The sequence below is a fragment of the Camponotus floridanus genome, unplaced genomic scaffold (assembly GCF_003227725.1).
Source record: "Camponotus floridanus strain SB8 unplaced genomic scaffold, Cflo_v7.5 scaffold16, whole genome shotgun sequence".
NCBI lineage: Eukaryota > Metazoa > Arthropoda > Insecta > Hymenoptera > Formicidae > Camponotus > Camponotus floridanus.
The window spans coordinates 1,445,808-1,465,553 of NW_020229281.1; the positions used below are offsets into that span (position 1 = coordinate 1,445,808).

The 19,746-nt window shown below is 35.7% G+C and overlaps 2 protein-coding genes across 5 annotated transcripts; both read right to left on the minus strand.

The window, feature by feature from the left end:
* Positions 1 to 594: 594 nt before the first annotated feature.
* LOC105250997 (protein trapped in endoderm-1) lies at positions 595 to 5,061 on the minus strand. 4 transcript variants are annotated; one of them, XM_011257459.3, is made up of 5 exons: positions 4,502 to 4,907; positions 2,410 to 3,398; positions 1,920 to 2,142; positions 1,580 to 1,826; positions 596 to 1,351 (listed from the first exon to the last, which is right to left on the minus strand). In XM_011257459.3, the coding sequence occupies exons 3-5, from the start codon at positions 2,068 to 2,070 to the stop codon at positions 694 to 696; spliced, it is 1,056 nt and encodes a 351-aa protein (XP_011255761.1). In that variant the 5' UTR covers positions 2,071 to 2,142; positions 2,410 to 3,398; positions 4,502 to 4,907; the 3' UTR covers positions 596 to 693. The 4 variants fall into 4 exon arrangements, with proteins under 4 accessions (XP_011255765.1, XP_011255763.1, XP_011255761.1 ...); XM_011257463.3 differs by lacking the exons at positions 2,410 to 3,398; positions 4,502 to 4,907 and adding an exon at positions 5,003 to 5,061 and having other exon boundaries at positions 595 to 1,351; XM_011257461.3 differs by lacking the exons at positions 2,410 to 3,398; positions 4,502 to 4,907 and adding an exon at positions 4,924 to 4,942 and having other exon boundaries at positions 595 to 1,351.
* A 3,471-nt stretch (positions 5,062 to 8,532) lies between these two features.
* On the minus strand, positions 8,533 to 19,564 carry LOC105250996 (laminin subunit beta-1). The gene is made up of 14 exons (XM_011257457.3): positions 19,221 to 19,564; positions 18,476 to 18,624; positions 16,929 to 17,018; positions 15,935 to 16,154; positions 15,447 to 15,743; positions 14,692 to 15,254; positions 14,303 to 14,482; positions 13,818 to 14,143; positions 12,716 to 13,126; positions 12,282 to 12,477; positions 11,618 to 12,064; positions 10,943 to 11,450; positions 9,753 to 10,836; positions 8,533 to 9,613 (listed from the first exon to the last, which is right to left on the minus strand). The coding sequence occupies exons 2-14, from the start codon at positions 18,540 to 18,542 to the stop codon at positions 8,645 to 8,647; spliced, it is 5,358 nt and encodes a 1,785-aa protein (XP_011255759.2). The 5' UTR covers positions 18,543 to 18,624; positions 19,221 to 19,564; the 3' UTR covers positions 8,533 to 8,644.
* Positions 19,565 to 19,746: the final 182 nt, after the last annotated feature.

Consider the following 19,746-nt stretch of genomic DNA (forward strand, 5'->3'; position numbering starts at 1 on the left):
CAAAACCAAAATTGCCATGAAGCATAGCTTTGATTGTAAACTGAAGATGTATGTGTAATCATTAACACATATTAAAGCGGAAATATGTTTTTTTAAGCAGTATTTATCATGAATCTCTTTTATATATATGAGATCTATATTGTACATAAATACTTTTAATCTCAATATAGATTTCTTAATGTATATGTTTTGCCAATGTTGTTATGATGTGTATGTGCGTTTATATTTTTATTGTATACTTTTAAACTTTTTTTGATACATGTATATTTTATATTATGCAAAAAAGTGTCATTTTATATTGTAATATTGAGTTATACAATGCGTATGTATGTATGTAAAGCAAGAAATAAGATTTTTTTATATATATTTTCCTCTACGCTAATTTTACATTTCTTATTCTCGATAACAAGAAAAAAAAAGATAATTGGCACGTCAAAAGAGAATTTTATTTGTTTGCTAACGTGAAATTATGTTTCTGTAAAATTATGAACGCAAACTTTTACGTCTGCAATTTTTAAATTTTGTTAATCTTTTACAGTTATTATACTCTATAAAAAAATTTTATTTTTACGTTACTAGTTCTTAAATTACGCTTAATTTTTTTATAAAAAAATAAGTAAAATAATATTGTTAAGCGTCAAATTTTTACTTGGTACTTATCTATAAGCAATCATCTCGAACCGGGTGATATTTTTATGTCATATGAGGTGACGAGACTTTACTCGAATGAGAATGTGCTGGTAGTGGAGGACCGATCATGGGTGTTCTGCTTGAGGCAGGACACAGAACCTGTTTGTACGCTTCCCTATATAATCTGTTGGTACCGGCATAGATGAAAGGATTTATTACCGCCGAGGCCCAAGCGAGCACCGATGCTATTACGTGGACTATCGGGATCTTCATTTTCTCGTCGATCACATTCACCAACATCAATGGCATGAAACACATCAGGAAGCAGAGAAATATGGTGAGCATGAGTCTGGTCACCCTGGAATCTTCTCTTCGTTGAAATCCACCACCTTGTCTACCAGCGCGTCTGTCTGTTGCGTGTGCCTCGAGATTCTTCCGGCTGCTTCGAACACGCCAATATATGCAAAGGTACGAAACGCTGATCACTACACATGGTACAACAAAACCTAGAACGAACAGAAACTTCTTTGGACTGGAACCGTTTTTCTTCAATATGGTACACGAGAAGGTGGCTGAATCCAATCCCAGAGTGCCCCAGATCCCCAATAAGGGTGGCAACAACATCAAGAAACTGAGAGTCCATATAGTTATTAGCATTAGCGCAATACCGCGACTGGTATATAACTGGTTGTAGATGTCCGGTTGTGAAATCAGTACATATCTAGAAGAAACCAGAGTCTCATTGTCAGTCACACATGTGCTATTGTTAATGCAAAATCTTTAAGGTACATTTTTAAGAATATTATATATCTTTTTATATTAATTTTAATTAATGTTTATATTGATATTGGTTTATGTATTTTTTCTCACATAATATATTTTTCAAAAATTAAGATATATTTCTTATATCGAAGAATGTAATTTTCAAGGAATGTTCAATGGAACTTACCTGTTAATGGTAATGGCTACCATACTGAGTAAAGATACGGCAACGTTTCCGTAGAAAAATAAGGGAAATATTTTACATAGAGTCTCGCCCAGCACCCATGCTTCATTTAAATATCTACTGGCAGTTAGAGGTAAATTAACTGCCGAGAAGATCAAGTCGGAGATACTCAGGCATATCACAAACGCTGTGGTAGCATGTCGTCTCAATCTGCTGTATTTTAATAATGCAATTACCGTCACTAGATTGCCTGGAATTGAAATGTTTATGTCTCAACGATTGTTGTTGAAAAGTTAAAGCTTTAGAATTACTGTAGACGACTATAAAGGATAAAGAATATTACCTAACACTCCGATAATGCTGAATATTATCGCGCAAACAGCGGCAAAAATAGTCACAGGTCGCGCGAATGGCTTGTTATAGTTTCCATCTTCTGCAGTAATTTGAATATTAAATTCTGTAGTAAAAATCGTATTATTTGCAAAGTACTCCATTTTTTGTCCAATGTGCAGGACTCCTTTTTCTTCTCATTCTCCGAAAAGTCGAAAGTCAATGCGGCTCACGTGCTATAAAAAAAAAACATTCTTATGAAAAAATTCATTTTATGAAATCTTAATTTTAATGGATCTCCTTTCTAAATTTTATTTTTAAATTTTACTTTTAAATTTCTCATTTCTTTATTTTTAATTTTCTTTAATCTATTAAAATGGGTAGAAATAAATATGGGGAATAGAAATGGGAGGAATAGAAAAAAATAAATCAAAGTAAAATATTAGGATAAGTTTCCCATATCTTGGAGGTTGTTATATTTAAAACAAAGTCTTTTAATTCACCTATCTTTTGCGAGATAGATTATCACAATCCAATGATTCTTTTGCATTTATGCACATTCCTCATTCATTCATGTTCAGTCACAGATATTTCTCTTTTCATTTATTGACTTTTGTCTATTTTTCGGGAACTCTCATCTTGTCGCGACTGATGCTTCTCTTAGAGAAACGGTCCACGAAAACAAGAGAAAAAGAAGAACACGTATACCCTTCAAGATATATATTTCTCTTATCGTGCGTGCCCCATCAATTCATTTCCATATCTTTTCTCGCGTTACTCGCACTCTTCCATTAAAAACACAAGTTAGTCACGCTGATAAATTTTTATGACCTTCTCGGAATATACTGATTCCCCTGTCTAACCGGCAACGTGAACTTTGATCTTCAATGGAAAGAGTTCGCTGAATCATATTTCACGTTATTATATTGTTATTGTTACTCAGAAGGTATTCTTCATCCAGAAATTACTGCGATATTTTATGGCGTTCAATTAAGTCATTATTCAAACAATTCATCCCAAATCTCTTTTCTCTATCTTGCGACCGATTTTTGATTGCTTTACTTTAGCTTTTTTGGACTGAAGTCCTTTTTCTTATAATTAAACATGTATTTTCCATTTATTATCCATGTCAGCTACAGTTTCTTCCACGTAGAGTCGATTTTTTACAAACTCTCATCACTGTATCTGAAGAATAATATGTCCTTATTTTCTTAACTTTTAAATTTTATGTTCTTTTACTGTTTCGATCTGCTTATCCTGAGTCATACTACGGTCAAACACTTGAATTGCTTCCGTTATTCCGGCAGACGCTCGTCTACAGACTGACGAACTCCGTTGACTCGTGTACCCTTTACGAGTATACCACAAGTCTCCTTATCTAACTCACTCGATTTAACTTCTCCCCTTCTTCTTCTTCCTCTTCTTCGTCTTTTTCTTCCGCTTTCTTCTGTTCTTCGCGCTTAGTTTCGTCCATTAATTTCGACTTTAGATTCTTTTGATTGAAGTTGTTAAAACATTAAAATCTCTTATCATAATGAACTGCCTATCAATGCTAGTCGAAAATTATATCCACTTCTATCGAATTACATATTTAGACAATATACTTATGTATATATGATATGTATATATGATTTAGAATATATTTATGTAAATATGATATATGATATGAATTATTAAATATGATATATGATATGATACAATATGAATAATATTATACAATATACAAAATAAAATTATACAATAATTGATGTAATAGTATATTGTGTCTATAATTACATAGTAACGTTCAATCGATCAATCATCGATTTGTTTGGACATTAATGAAATTAATCTGTTGAAAATTCTGACAAAATTGTATCACACATTTTTTTGAAAAATGTACATCATTGATTCTAATCAAAATGTATACGAAAGATATTAAAAGAGATCATTCTTTTAAGGATTGCTAGATTAATTATAAGACTGAATAAAAAAACAAAAAGAAATATAAATTTGAATTTATATTAAAATTAGTAAGTCAGTAATTTGAATTTTAGTATAATTTAACTTTTTAATTTAAATGATCCTAAATATAAAAATAGCGACCAAGAGAATACTAAATTTCAACAGTAATTTTTATTTTCTTGTTTTCGTTCTTTTCCCATTTCATTTCATTCATTCGTTTTCATCCATTTCGTTGTTTGCTTTTTTGCGTGATTGAAAGTATATCCGAGGGCCATTGTCAAAAAAGGAAAATTGATGAAGACAAATCGTTCAATCATATATCATTTTATCCCGCGCGTTAATTAAAGATGAAAATATTTTGGACGTTATGTTGGAAAAAAATAAAAATATTGGTCATATCCTTGAGGTATCATTCGATGTTAAACTTAGCTCGTTCATGTTGTCATTATTATTGAAGCATGTTTATCTTTTCTTATGCTCATCTTCAATTTTCATTTCACTCAAATCATAACATACATATAGACATCTCTCACACACGCACGCGCACACATACATATATACAATTTAATAAATTTGATAATTAAATAATATATAAAAAATATAAAAATTATATAATTTTCGAAATATTTTGTCTCAATATATAATTGTCACCTGCAATAATTTTCCTGGAGCGTAGTATGAGATAAATGATATGAGGATGTTTATTTCTCAAAATAATGTCTCACGTATCAGTTCATGAATTTCAATGAAGTTCATTCACGCGATTCGATGCACGTGTTACGCACTCGCATCTTTCTGGAAACACGTGACAAAATAAAATATCCGCACGTGAATTATTGCAGAGGCGGCACGTGTCTCATGTACTGTCTCAGGAAACACATATAAACACTCGCACGATACACTACTGTCTACAAGTACTCTAAATAATTATTTCATTTCAGACAAACATCGAATCACACAAATTGCCTTCGAGTCACCTCGATGGAATTATTGCGACGATAATCATCTAGCATCAGCCGACTAGCTAGTTCTTCTCGATTCTCCAACGATCGACGAAAGCGAATGTGACTTACGTCCGTAGGCAGCAGCTGTCAACGGCCACAAAGGGCCACCGAACAATCGGAAGGAGTGGCCCTCGTCAAATAAACTCACCCTACTTGCCTTCTTTCATCCCCTCTGCGGCGCGCATCAGTTGACTGTCGAGCTCCTTCGGCTGATTAAAGGTAAGTAAAAGACTCCGCTTAGAAACGGGGAAGGAGGGGAAATTCGATATCGTACACCAGAAAAAGTGAGGGAACGAGATTTTGTCTCACGTTTTTCTTTCTCTCTTTTTCCTTTTCTATCTCTTGCACGTATCGTAAAACTTATTCTGTGAAAACGAAAATCATTCTCGAATTTTTTATATTAAAGTCGCATTCAAGTTGAATAAAAAACGGATGCAGAATATTTGTATAGCATCACACAGATGGAATATCTCTTTATTTCTTTGCATTTTGAATATAATTTACATTTAGTGAATGATTAAACATTTAGTGAATGATTAAACTGTGCAGTTTTAGAAGCTCTTAAAGAATGTTGTAGATTATTTTCGTGGTTAACCGCAAGAAAAGCACATGATACAGAAGTGAATATATCTCGATGCAAAATTGAGTCAGAAAGAGATATTTTAATCGTTCCATCATATTTAAATGCATATATAAAATATATAAAATAATTATATAAAATATAAATAATTATATAAATATATAAAATAATTATATAAAAAAATTCTAATAAGCAATTTTTGCGTAATAAGCCTAATTTTTACCATCGAATAACTTGCTGAATTTAGGATGTTTTTTGGAAATAAAAATACATTCTTTAGTCAATGCATGCTAAATATTGGAAAATAAATACACAAAGGGTCGGCGTAATCAAAGTGTGTACTCACGTAATAGATCGATTCCCAGACAGCACAAAAAAGCCAAAAAACGTCTTAAAGACGTCTAGAGGACTTTAAGACGTCTTTAAGTCATATTTTAGACGTCTTTTGGACATGTATACTATCTAGGTTGATATATTGATATTGGATTACTTTTTGAAGATCATAATTACGTATCGAGATATTGCAATTGATGATATATAGCTATACCTTTAAAAATTCGTGATTAAAAATAATGAAGCATGCAATTATTACGTGACAGTTTCTAATAAAACTTTGCTATATCATCTAAAACCTTTACTCGGATAATATCTCATAATCTATTAGTTATATCGCGTGTTCTGATTTTAGTACTTAAGGTCAAAATGCGGATCGATCGGATAATCATATGAAATACTGTTGAATTTTCGACATCACAAGACAATGAAGAATAAGTTTTCTCTAAAGATAACTTGTTTGAATGCTTTAGAAGAATTTAATGAAGGAAAATTTAAGGAAAATGTATTACATCACGGTATTTTTTAAGATTCCTGCATATTTTTAAGAAAGATTTTAAATTTCTTGTCTTCATGAAGTATTGCTAGAACAAAAAATATTTTATAATATGTATATCACATTATTCGAAATAACATTGTTTCTATTAATCGTCATTGTTGTGGAAAATTAGAATCTATTTAACAAATAATAATAATTTTATCACTACGTTTTTACATCTCTAACTTTTTTGTTATAAAGTTTTTCATCAAAGAAAGCTTTATTTTTTTTTTAGAAAAAATCGAAGATTTTTTTTGCAATTAATTTTCAAGGATTTCCGCGTCTTATTTCCATCATCTTTATGGAGAACCACTGATTCACGTACTGAATGAACCCATTGTGCGCGGACTGCTCCAAACACATACGCCATTTGAATTGAACAGTGCGCTATTCACGAAATATTCGAACGTAGTGTGCGTAGACTCTCCTCTGAAAAGGAAAAAGGGCGACTTTAAGGAACGGGCCGAAATGACAAATAGAGCATTCACGCGTTACTAGGGCTGAGAAAGCCGACTACTACCCGAATTGCTTCGAACTCCCTTGAAATCGGGACAGGAGCATTCGATGTTGCGATGACATTCAATGAGGGGAAATATAATCGGCGCATATGGCTCCGACGTAACCAGACTCTATAATAATAAACGGCAAGACCTATTTCTAGGTTCTATGAATCGAATGCATTAAAATAGTGTTGGGAAAAATTGGAAAAACATAACAGCCTCATATAAACACGACAATGGCAGCTACTTGACGGATGTCATTAAGCAGTCGTACTACTAGAGTATTTGCATTATATTTAACGAGAAAAAATATATATATAACAGGAAATATATTTTATCATTAATGATATGATATTTTCCGACAATTTCCTTGCGCTTACCACAATAAGTCGCAAGGACGAAGATAAATGATTATCTTAAATTGTGGATCTATAATTATGAAAAAGAATAAAGAAACTTTATATTGAAGTGTACAATAAAATATGATAAATATTACATGCATAATTAAAATATTAATCTGTGGATTTGTCGAGATGATAATCGCTCTTTCTTTCTTTTGGCACAACTCTCATTTATTTCTTTAATTACAATATTATAAAATATAATTATGCGTAATATATCATTAAATATCATTCTTGAATTCTTTTTGGTTTAATCATAGCATTGTCTCGTTCATTTAAGAGAAAATTCTTAATGATATATTCGATACATGAGGCTCGATCGTGTGCAATGATGACAAGTAATTAATCTTGTTTTTCGTTTTTATATCGTCAGGAAAAATTTCGTCAGTCTTCCTTGGTATGCTATTTCTTTCTGTCATTCTTATAATTAAAGAATTGACGTTTATAAAATCGCAAGAGAAAAGTGTCGAATTAAAAAAAAAAAAGAAAAAAGAAAAAAGAATGTCTCGATGAATTTACATATATGATTGTAACTTTAGATATTTACATGTTAGAGCGATCTGTAATTACTTACAGGCGCTGCAATAAGGCCACCTTACATTTTGTTCGTTGAGAGATGAAATATGTAATGAAATATGTATAATATATGCGACATATTGAATATTCTGCACAAGTCTTCGATAGAATATAATCGCGTCGCAAATATTTATATTAATATCTCTTAATCTTGCGTTATATTTATTTTAGTTATTTACATTACGTGAGACACACCTACCTTTACTGTACCATCTATGGAATACTTCGCTGCAGTTTATTTCTCTTTTAAGTACCAAGTATAATAAAATAATATGTATACGTATATCAATGACGTATATCAATCACATAAAATATCTGTATATAAAGGTAAAAAATTGTTAGGATATAAAGATGAAAAAGAGAAAAATTAAAAAATTTAACTACAAAAAGAAAACAGAGAAAATGGAGTCTCTCGCTAAGGATTTCACTTGAATCGACATATTATAACCGACGCACGTTCGAATCTTCTTTACAACTATTAATGGCCCCTCCATTTACATTTATGGCACTAATAATCTCTTTGCCTCTCGCAATTTTATGCAGAATATAACTTGCGATCGCATGTACAATATACATGCAATACGCGCATCCGTTTTCTATAAATCGGATATAAAAACTACAGCTATTGCACAAGTAAAAAGCACCGGTCTTATGAAGAATAAAATTTCTCAGTATAAGATGCGCATTGGAAAGGATCTCGCCTGTAAAGCGAATTTATATCGCCGAAGGACGTTTGTGTGTTAAATATAATAACTGAGAAAAAATATATATATCCGTTATCGATATCATACGTATCATATACTTTACAGACGAAATTCGTTCGAGAGATACTAATGACTCCCGTTATTAATTGCAGCCAGTTTTAAGCGGAACACTGTCTATACAACTGCGACTTTTGCTCGATCTCCACCAGGTGTCTTTCCATTTCCATCGTCAGCGCGTCGACATCGCTCATCAGATCTGTCAGCAGTCGTTCGTTGTCCTTGTAAACGCTTTCCATGCCGTCCAAGTCCTTGGATTTGGTCGACGTATCCGCCGTCAGTTCGGAAGCTCGTTGCAAGAGTTTCTTTGCTCGCAATATGTCGCCCTTGCTCTTGTTGACCCGCTGGTTCAGCGACTCGTCCGCACGCTTGTACTCCTCCGCCAGTTTCTTCGTCTTGGCGTCGATCATTTGCGCCTCGTTGCCGACTTTGTTCGCTTCCACGGCGATTTCCTTCAGGACGAAGGCGTTTTTCGCAGATTGCGTCTGCAGTTGTTTCAGACGATTGTCCAGTGCCTCCACCGATTGGGTGGTGCTGTTGGCTTGGATCTGAGCGGCCTTGGTTACATCGGCGATGTCCGCCAGATCTTTCTGAGACTTAGACACATCGGCTTCCGCTTTGTCGATAGCACTCTGCGCCAGATATTGAGCCGTTTGCGCGTCGTTCAACAATAGATTCACCTTGTTGACTAGAGCCTGCTTCTCGAGGGCCATCTCTTTGGTGCGATTAGCACGCTCTTCGAGATCGTAAGCCAATCGAAGGTCGTTCTTGGTATCGGCGAGTATCTTCTCGGAGTCAGTGAGCGAACCGACGATACTCTTGATGCGATCGGCTAATTGCGTGATCTCATCCGGCTCTAGCTGGATGTTCTTTGCCAGCACCTCGTTCGCGAGATCTCTGACCATGGCCGGCGTAGGCTGATCCTCGTCCAGAGTGCTCCTAATTCGCTTTGTTATGTCGGACAAGTCCTTAGTGATCTTGTCGGAGCGATTACGCGCATCCCAAGCGTAATTGAAAGCATCTTGAGCGTTGGATCTCGCTGCTGTCGAATCTTGCTTGATCTGACTCATCTGAAAAGATGGATTAATCGAATAAATTGCGAACTTAATACAAGTGTAGCAAAAATTATGGAAAAATGAATAAATGATGAAGAGAAATAAAAGTTCTTATAAAATCTTTAACTATAATATATATCATTTTTTAGCTTACATTACGCAGCAGCTGCTCAGCTTCGTCCTTGTGACTCTTGATCTTAGCAGCCTGCTGCTTGGCAACATCCAGAGCCTGATTGGCTTTGCTAACCGCGCCGACGTCGCAAGATAAACCACCGCAAAAGCCGCAACCCGCACCGCCGCAGACGATACTGCAATCCGTCACGTTGTTGCCGCACATCTGCAGATTTAATTCAGGTATATTCATATTGAATGTTTTCAGTTTTTCGTTTAATTTCGTCAATGACTCCTTGTTTCTCTCTTGCGCCTCGTCTACGGAAGCGCGATTCTTCGCCAAAAGATTCTCAGTATGCTTGCGGAAACGTTCCGCGTCGGCCAGTACGTTGCCGGTGTCGTTCGCCATTTTTTCGGCCTGCCTGGATTGCTCAGCCATCTGTTGAGTGACGTTAAGGGCGCCCTGCACATTTTCTTCCTGCAATCTGGTTGCGTTCTCTCGCAGGTCGGCAGCGGCTTCGTCCAAACTGTTGGTTCTGTTTCGCAGCTTCTTCAACGCGACGTCGTTGAGATTGACACGCTGACTGAGACTCTCCAAAAGATTGTTCGCTTCCTCCACTTGCTTCGCCGAATCAGAGATATTCTTTGTTAACTCATTTGCCGATACGTCCAACACGTCCAAGTCTTCGCTTATGATGGTAGTGTTGCCGATTAAATCCTTGATTTCGTCCAAGGATTTTTCCATATCGTCAAACTCCTGGCTGTAGACGCCGGTTGTGCCGACTTTCTGTATCCTCGAAGCCTCTTGAATAACGGCGTTTGTCTTGTTCCTGAGGCCGTCTAGTATCAGATCCCAATTGTCGAAGCATTCGCCACATGGACTGCACTGCGGTGCCTCGCCGTGATAACCGCGATCGCATTGATCGCACTTTTCGCCACCGATCCCCTTGTGACAAACGCACAATCCGGTCTCTCTATCGCACTGTTGGCTAGCGGAACCGATCACGTCGCATTCGCAGGGATAACACTCCACATTTGGATTGCCCCAGAAGTTTGTCTGACATTCATTGCATCGTCTACCGCCGAATCCTGGCTTGCACTCGCAAGTTCCGTCGAAGGGGTTACATCTACATGTAAAATATGTTCATTCTTATCGGTTGCTTTATATAATTTTGTTTTGAATCAATATTTGGTAAAATGAATAATATATTAAATTGTGTATTTTTAACAGACCTGTCGGAAATACTTCCAATTGCGTCGCATTCGCAAGGATCGCAGCCCTGTCCACTGGCTATTCTCCAATGATTCTCTTCGCAAGAGTCGCAAAGCTGTCCCATGACGTGCGGTAAACACGGACATTGTCCGGTACGATGGTTACACGATCCCGCAGTCTTATCAGTGCCCAGGACGTTGCACCTACAATCTTGACAATTCTGTTGAAGGGCGTCTCCGTAGAATCCGGATTTGCAGATTTCGCAGTTGGGACCATCGGTATAGAATAGACATTGGAGACAATGACCGGTGTGTGGATCGCAGTTACCAGCTCGACGTAAATCAGTGTTATTGTTGCAGTTGCACAGCTCGCAGTTACCGCCGGGTATTTCCGGATTACCGTAATAATTTTCAGCGCAATGCTCGCATCGGGGACCAGAATACCCCTCGAAGCATTCGCATACCACATCCTGCGTTATAGAGTCTAACGAACAACTGTTGGCGTAGGAATGACCAGATTCGCGAGTACCTGCAATGGCACAAAAAATGTAATGTATTATTTTAAGTATAATAAGTGTCATAATATATGATTCTTTAATTTTTGATATTTATTATTGTAAATGTACTTGATGAAAAAAGAAGATCAAGACATAACATTTCTAATCGATATACAATTTTTCAGAAAATTGCGCTTACCTGGGCAGGGACACGCTCTACAAGATATATCTACGCCGATCCGCGGATCGCCGTAGAAATCGTCGACGCAACGATCACAATTGTGTCCAGTGGTAAAGTCTCGGCAATTGATGCAAGCCCCGGTCTTGGAGTCGCAGCTGTCCGCGTGTCCGTTACACTCACAGCGCTGGCAATGCGGGAAGTTCCAGAAACCGGGCTCGCACTGGCCGCAGGTTCTGCCATAGGTGTTGGGACGGCATTTGCAGCGGCCTGTCTCGACGTCGCAGAAATTGTCAAGAGCGCCGACGCCATCGCAGTCACAAGGGATGCAACCCTCGGGTCCGAATCCATACGTTCCTGGCGCGCAGCGATCGCAACGTCTGCCAACCACGTTCGATTTGCACGGACACATCCCGCCGTAGTTCTCACATAAAAGACTGCGGGAGCCGGTCGGGTTACACTCGCAGGCTAAAATTTAATATTATCTTATTTATTAGAATCTAATTTTATTCTCGCTTGTGAAAAAATTAAGTAGTATGAGCGGTATTAAAAAAATACTGCACGAATCAGAGAGTTGGAACAGTTCTTTTAGTAGAGTCAATTGTATTTATGAATATCATAGCGATTTTTTCATTTAATGTCAATCAAAGCCGTGACACCAGACGTTACGTATGATTGAACTTACAATGAGCACCATCGAAAACGAAATAGCCGATGCTATTCTGATACTTTTTGCAGACATCGGGTACGTTACTCCACGCATTGTCGACTTCGTTAAAGAACTCGTTGCAATGATACCGTTCGTATTCTTGACGGCGCAATTCACCAAAACCTGGTGGCTTGAAGAAAGGTATCATCTCTATTCTCGGTTTCAAAACAATCTATAAAAATCACATCATTATCATACTTTGAATTGTTAGAGGAAAATTCTTATTTATGTTAAAATATCTAGGAAAAAATGCCTTTAGTTTTCAAGTTTGAGTAATATTTATCTATCTCACATATTTATTTATATGATTCCAGCGCATTACGGAAGATGCATTATGCAATTAAATATGTGATTATGTGATGATATGTATATTTTGTAATAATTTATGTAATCAAAATTATATATATTACCGAATCGACCAAGATGGAGGCCGAAGGCGTATCCATGTGACTAGTAAATTTGCGGAATTGCAACAGCAGATTATATCTTTTCCCCGCTTCCAGACATACGGCTGGTTGCGCCGTGGCACTTCTTGAACGTAAGGGCAGTTGAGCCCTCAAACGGTCCTGTTCGGGCCTCCAATCGGCGCACGGTCCATTAGGATCTGGCGGACTGTCCCTCTCGAGAATGATTTGTACATCTTCCCAAACTCCTGGATGTATCGGTTCGTATCGCACGATCACGTCGTACCACATGGATCTGCGAATGTCGTCGATAGTGAAGTTCAATACCGAGCCTTCGAGAGCTTTCATGAAACCCGTGCCAGTCCACGTGCTATTCCTGCCGTCACGGTAAGGTTCCCTGATTACCACTTGACAGTTCTGAAAAAATTTGTATTTCGATATTAAAACAGTTTCGAAGGATTTCGAAACGGAGAGATATATGATGGTGTTTTGAAAATATTCTAGAATCTAGAAAAAAATCTATTTTTTTAATATACTTTATACTTGATATTTATTTATCTAAATGTTTAATTAAATTTAATTCTATTTATACTTTTATTGATTTATAATTCCATTAATATTTGTTTTTTAAATATAACTTAATTTAATATAGATAGATAGATAGATATTTGTTTATTCTTGCCCTTTGCAGGATACAAGAGGACCACCGCCTTCCCTTACAATAATTCTCGTTCCTCTCAATTAACACCTTGCCTCTATCGCCACACGCCGCCTTCGCATATCCTGCGCCGCCTACCACTCTCCGCTAACTAACTCTCCTTGGTCTCTCTCTCTCCCCTCTCCCTCCCTCCCCTCTCCATTCCTTCTCTCTCTCCCTCTCACACTCGTCCATCGTCCGTTCGTCCCCTGTCTCTTCTCCCCCCTTCCCCCATCCCTCCCTCTCAACTTAATTTAATATAATAAACAAAAACAGTAGCTATTATTACTTGTTACTATTTTTTTGATTTTTTATATTGCCATTTTTTGCGAAGAATAATATTCAATACATCAATAATATTAATAAACAGTTTTAAAACCAATTTAAAATTCTTTTTTAATGAGAACTCACATTAGTAGCTCTGGATAACTCTCCCTCGTAAATAAGAAAGTCCAGCGAGCCAGTGTAATAACTTTGCTCCGGCTGATTGCAGGTTCTTCCGCTGACGTGCGGTCTACATCTGCACTGGCCGGTGATGACGTCGCAGGAATTCTCGTAGGAACCGCCAGGATCGCAATCGCAGGGTTTGCATCCGTCACGGTCTTCGGATAATCCCCAATATTCCGGCAAACATTGGTTGCAGTCGCGTGCAGTGACGTAACGTTTGCACGTACATTCACCAGTTATCACATTGCAGCCTTGATTGTCAACGGTGCCCAAAGTGTTGCAGGTGCAGGCTATAATTTAAAAATAATTCATTTGTTTCATATAATTTTGAAGAACTCATTGTTAAATTTCTGTCAGGAGTCATCTTGATCTTTATCAAGATAACATTAAATTCAAAATAGTTTTTTCAATAGATTATGTTCGGACGAGTGTAATCATCATTTCTTTACCTTGACAGCCTTCAAGACTGTCGGGATTAAAGTTCCAGAAACCGTTTTTGCAACGGTCACAACGACGTCCCTCGACGTTTGCTTTACAATGACAGCGTCCGGATTCGTCACCACTAAGAAGATCCGTTCTCGAGTCACATATGCCGTCGTCCAAGGATCCACCGAGATCGCAATCGCAAGCTATGAGGGAGAGGATGATAAGATTCAATATCTCAAGTTTAATATTTTGCAATCTTCAATATATTAATTTTTTAATCTTCAATAATCTCCGTTTGAACTTGAGGCAGGTGAGAAATAATGACCTTATTAAAGAAATTATACGTCAAACGTTATATAAAGATATATTAATTGACGATATATAATATAAATTGAAGCAATTGAACACTTACGTTGACAGGCCTCTGGATCAGAGATAAATTTCGTCATGTCATGATAATAAAACGGTTTGCACTGTTCGCAGTTTTGGCCCCTCGTATTATGCTGGCAATCGTCGCAAACTCCACCGGACACTCTTCCCGATCTCTCGTAAACCGCCTCGTCAAAGTGACACGAAGTGGTGTGATTGTTGCAATTACACGGCCTGCAAGCGTTCGTCTGTTTGCCGACCGCGGGTTTCCACGGTAGATCGTTGTAAAAGTCCTCGCAATTCTCGCAGTTGAGTCCCTTGGTGTTGTGAGTACACTCGCATCTGCCATGAACCATGTTCTCTTCGTCGACGACTCCGGGTAACGGCAAACATCGGGAAGCGTGTCCATAGCAGGAGCAGGAACCACGAATTACCATGTCTTGGATAGCGTAATAGTATTTCTCGCGAATCTCGGCTCGATCGTCGAGCAAATCGTCGCCCAGTGTATGTAGCCTCGTCATGTTGATTCTGAGATTCGTAACTTTAAGGAGATTCTGCACTTCCTTCGAATAGGGATTCTCAATTTCCAAATTTCGCGGCAATACCCTGAAATATGAATGAAAAAATTAATCGCACGAATAATAATTAGCAATCATAGGTAATATATTAAAAATAAAAGAGAGTTTAAATAAAAAAGTTTATATATAATATATGAAATAATAAAATCTAAATAAATCTGATATGGTATAATTTAATAGATAATATAAAGGAAGGAGCTTTTTTTTACGTATTTCTTACCTGAAAATTACATCGCCATTAGTGGATGGTGCCACAGCCGAGTATCTCGTCTCGCAAATGACGTCCGTTAATCTTTGGGGTTGATTAGTAGAGATTTGGGGAAAATAGTGCCCACAATCGTGAGCGAAGTACCGGTATACCTGCCAGGTCTGTCCAAAATCGTACGACCGTTCGATTAGCATGGCAGCTGGTCGGAAGGTTTGGAAGCGAATGATGATGTGCGTGAAATGGAACTCTGCCTCGAGGTCGAAGCGTATCGTGACATTCTCTACTCCGTTCTCGGCTTGCCACCACGATCTGAAATTTAATAATTATTTTACTTTTATAATTATTTTGTTAATGATTTTTAAATATGCATATGCGACTAATATATATCATACTTCTATTATTAATTTTTACTACGAAATATTACATCATTTATTATTATTTCAAAAATGATTGTAGGAATTATTGTAGTTATATTCATCACGTGTAGAAAGCAATCTTACCCGCTGACAATGTTTTCGATGTTGTGCTGCTGCTTGGGTAGCGACGCGTCGCAGAAGAAGCATTTCTTTCTTTCCTTAAGATGGGAAACGATGCAGAATCTCTCAGGACCCGTAAGACCACATGTCGACGAGGCGTGCAATTTATTCTTACGACCGATCAGCAAGTTTCCAGTTGCGGGATAACACGAACTTTGCTCGCAGGGATGTGGTCTCTTGGGACCTGCATCAAAAAAGATTCCTCTTATTTTTTTACAACTTATTATAAATCGATTTTGTTAGACACCATTGCATACCGATATATCATGCCGAGGTATGCGTTAGGTATTATAGAGGAGGATGCGGTTTCCCAGTTAATTACGGTTCACTGGTTAGTTTACGTCGATTAGCTATGTACGACACCTTTACCATATTATATGGAAGGCTCAATGTATGTTGCAAACATCTGGTAAATGTATTTACATACCGATGTCCACATCAATTAAAAAGAATAATTAATATTACGCTGATAACACTGGGAAACGAGGTTTCATTGTCAACCAGGATCTTCATTAGGGGTTTCTTTATACCAAAATAACTACAGGGTATGCTTGTATATGTGTATATATGTGTATTCGTTAAATATCTTTCGGGGTAATGCGGCATGTATTTACGCTTTTGTCTACGCAACTACCTCTTGATTGGGGAACGGTCTGCCCTAGCCAATTATGACGCTCTGTCATCACCTCCATAGGTGACATATCGCCTCTCTGCACCGATCCTATAACACCTCCATCTTTATTTTCGCATTTTCTGTATATAATTATATTACTATAACGCGTGTAAAAGTTTAATCGTACTTCTTTTTTGTCGTTTGATATTCTCTGATAAGGTCATTAATGATACCTAATGCATCAATGTGCAATACAATAATCAGTCATATTTCTTACAAAATGCAATAAAAATATAATTATATCAGCAAGGAATGAAAAATAAATTTAAAAAGTTAAAATCTTACCTCTAGGTGGTCCTCTATATACAACACCCCCGGTTATTATCGGTGACCTTTTATATCTAAATAATCCATGCCGAGAATTTGCAGAATTCACTATAAACAAATAAATTATTTAAAAAACATTAAAAACATTAAATATTTTATTTAACGATATATACGAACGATATATTTTTTAGATTTTATTTAACGATATATACGTGAAATAATAAATAATATATGGCAAATAAATAATAAGTGATAAATATTAAATAACAAATTTATGTATTATTCCTTAGACAAATATATAACATCAATAAAGAATAAAAAAGAAAAAGTTTAAAATTTATAATAGAATAAATTACATAAAACACAATGATATTAGTCTGTTGCTTTTTAAGTGCCTCGAGAATAATAATTTTAATGTAAAATAATTTTTGTACAAATTTTAAATGTTATTTTAAATGTTACTAGAACGCGTTATCCAGTTATCAAGAGACGTTCTACTACCGGTAGAAGTGGTATCGCAAAGGACAGCCGGATGTTTATGAGAGAAGACAGCTCTGGAAAATATCTTTAAGCTCTCAATGAAATGCAAGAAGGGAAGACTGTCTTTGAGATACAAGTCGTATTTTATTTGTAAATTTATTGATGATTTTGGAATCAGTTCTTTTTTAAGAGAAAATATCGAGATGAATCTTTCATTAAACTTCCAATTTTTAACATATTAAATATTATATTGTATCTAATATCTTTAAATTAATAATGAATATCTAATAATATCTTCAAAATAATAATGAATATCTTATTACTTGATTTTGGATTAATATTGCAAATAAAAAAATTTGTAAAAGATGAATCGTTACATCCAATATAATGTTTCATACATCTTGGATATAGAGATGCTCTGCAACGTGCGTAAATACTCAATTCGAGTCATATAATCGTGTCGATTATTTTTCAAATAATTTTAGAATCGAAAAATACATATGAAGATCTATATTTACTGAACAGTTGAATTTTACAAGTTGAAATAAATTCGCCGATTTCAAAAGGAAAGCAGGTCGCGAGGTCATATCTCTATCTAATCATATTGGATAAAATGAATCTTGTCTTTATAAGGGAAATAAATGGGATGGAACGATTTTTCGTCCATCTAAAAGAATAAGAATTTTTATTACGTTATTCTATCGTACACGTAATATGTAAAATGAAAACAACAAAATATACGTAATAGTACGAGAAACAGAATCGAAAAATTGTAATTTTAGTGAAAAAATATATTTAATAAAAATTAATTTTTGAAATTCGATACAAATATATTACATAAAAATTAATTTTAAAAATATATAAATTTTAAAAATATATAAATATATAAAATATATAAATATATAAATAATTAAAAATATATTGAATAAAAATTAATTTTTGAAATTCGATATCTTGATACCTTGATATATCTTGATATAACGTATGCATAAAATATTTCAACTTAACAATAACTTTGCGAAAATAGATTAAAATGTTTATTACCACATCTGAACAATATAATATATATGTAGATTATTACATACCTGTTAAGATAGTAAGTATAATAATTAAAGCAGCAAATGCCATGTACTTGTAATGAACACGGAGCATTTTTTCCGATTTTTTTTCTACCTCCGTCTATGTAGATTTTTCACAATGATTGCTAAGCCATGGATGATTCGAAAGAGTCTTTCTACGAAAATAAAGCATAATTCTAAAATGTAACACAAAATATATCATTCGAAATATATTATCAAAAATATTTATGATAATATTTCTTTAATTCAGTTTAACTTGTTATGATTTCGTTTAATTGAAATAAATAGATATATAATTTTTTCTAGATTATAAATACGTGTAAATAAATTATCATCAATATGTAGCAATTGACTTTTTCAAGAATAATTGTTACGAATTATTTGAATTTTTAAATGATACTTAAAACAAGTAAAAGATAATCGATCCCGATAATCGATTGATAAGGAGGAACTCTCATTTTAATAATTATTTAACAGGAGCAAAAATATAAAAGAAACGCGTATGCAAATTATGATATCGATGCAAATTATGAATCGATAATTATCTCAGAATAATTTTACATAAAAAGATTTTAAGTTAAATAATTCTAAATAATTTATTAAGTTTCAAAACAGACAGAGAGGTAGTCTTTGTCTCTCTCTTGTTTCTCGATCAGATACACAACAATCATTGCCAAACACACTTCCACACCTGTAGAACGAAAAGCGATTGTCATTGCAATTAATATTGAAATTGTCTAACAATGCTCACCTACGTTAAATTCACTCTGTAGCGTTACTTAAGTCGACGAGATATTTCTTCTTTTCTCGAGACAAGCCGCTTCGGAGTCTTGCACTCTGAGTGATACGCAGAGATCTCACAGCAACGCGATTGGAAAATTCTCTTGCTGAACTCAACCGAAACTCTCCTCCTGGTCGTGTCACTGAACCCGATTCCTTTTTCACGTGCCACTCGCAGACTCGATCGAGTCTTCTGACAGGTGAGGGTGCACTTATACGGAAAATTCGGAGACGAAAAATGAAAAACGCGGTGCGGACGCGCCTCGTGACGCGTCTCTCGCTCAGTGAACGTCGGCTTGCGAGTTGTGACTCCGCTCGAGGTGCCCATCAGTGCCGTACATAGAGTCATGGAGAGAGGGAATGACGGACTTGAAAAGAGACGAGTGGGTCTGAATAGTCGGTAAATCGTTGGAGTCGAGTAAATTGTTGGAATCTGACGATTTAGAGAAATCTTCCTTTTTTGTGTTATAAAAATTGCGATTTTTTTTACACGAGGT

Bases quoted from the DNA above. Each gene is read 5' to 3' on its own strand.
- LOC105250997 (XM_011257463.3), bottom strand. From the start codon at position 2,070: ATGGAGTACTTTGCAAATAATACGATTTTTACTACAGAATTTAATATT. The intron at 1,827-1,919 runs GTAATATTCTTT...TTTCAATTCCAG, and splicing joins CAGCATTATCGGAGTGTTAG to GCAATCTAGTGACGGTAATT. The intron at 1,352-1,579 runs GTAAGTTCCATT...GGTTTCTTCTAG, and splicing joins GTAGCCATTACCATTAACAG to ATATGTACTGATTTCACAAC.
- LOC105250996 (XM_011257457.3), bottom strand. From the start codon at position 18,542: ATGCTCCGTGTTCATTACAAGTACATGGCATTTGCTGCTTTAATTATT. The intron at 15,744-15,934 runs GTAAGATTGCTT...ATTAAATTTCAG, and splicing joins ATCGAAAACATTGTCAGCGG to ATCGTGGTGGCAAGCCGAGA. The intron at 10,837-10,942 runs GTCTGTTAAAAA...TTTTACATGTAG, and splicing joins ATTGGAAGTATTTCCGACAG to ATGTAACCCCTTCGACGGAA.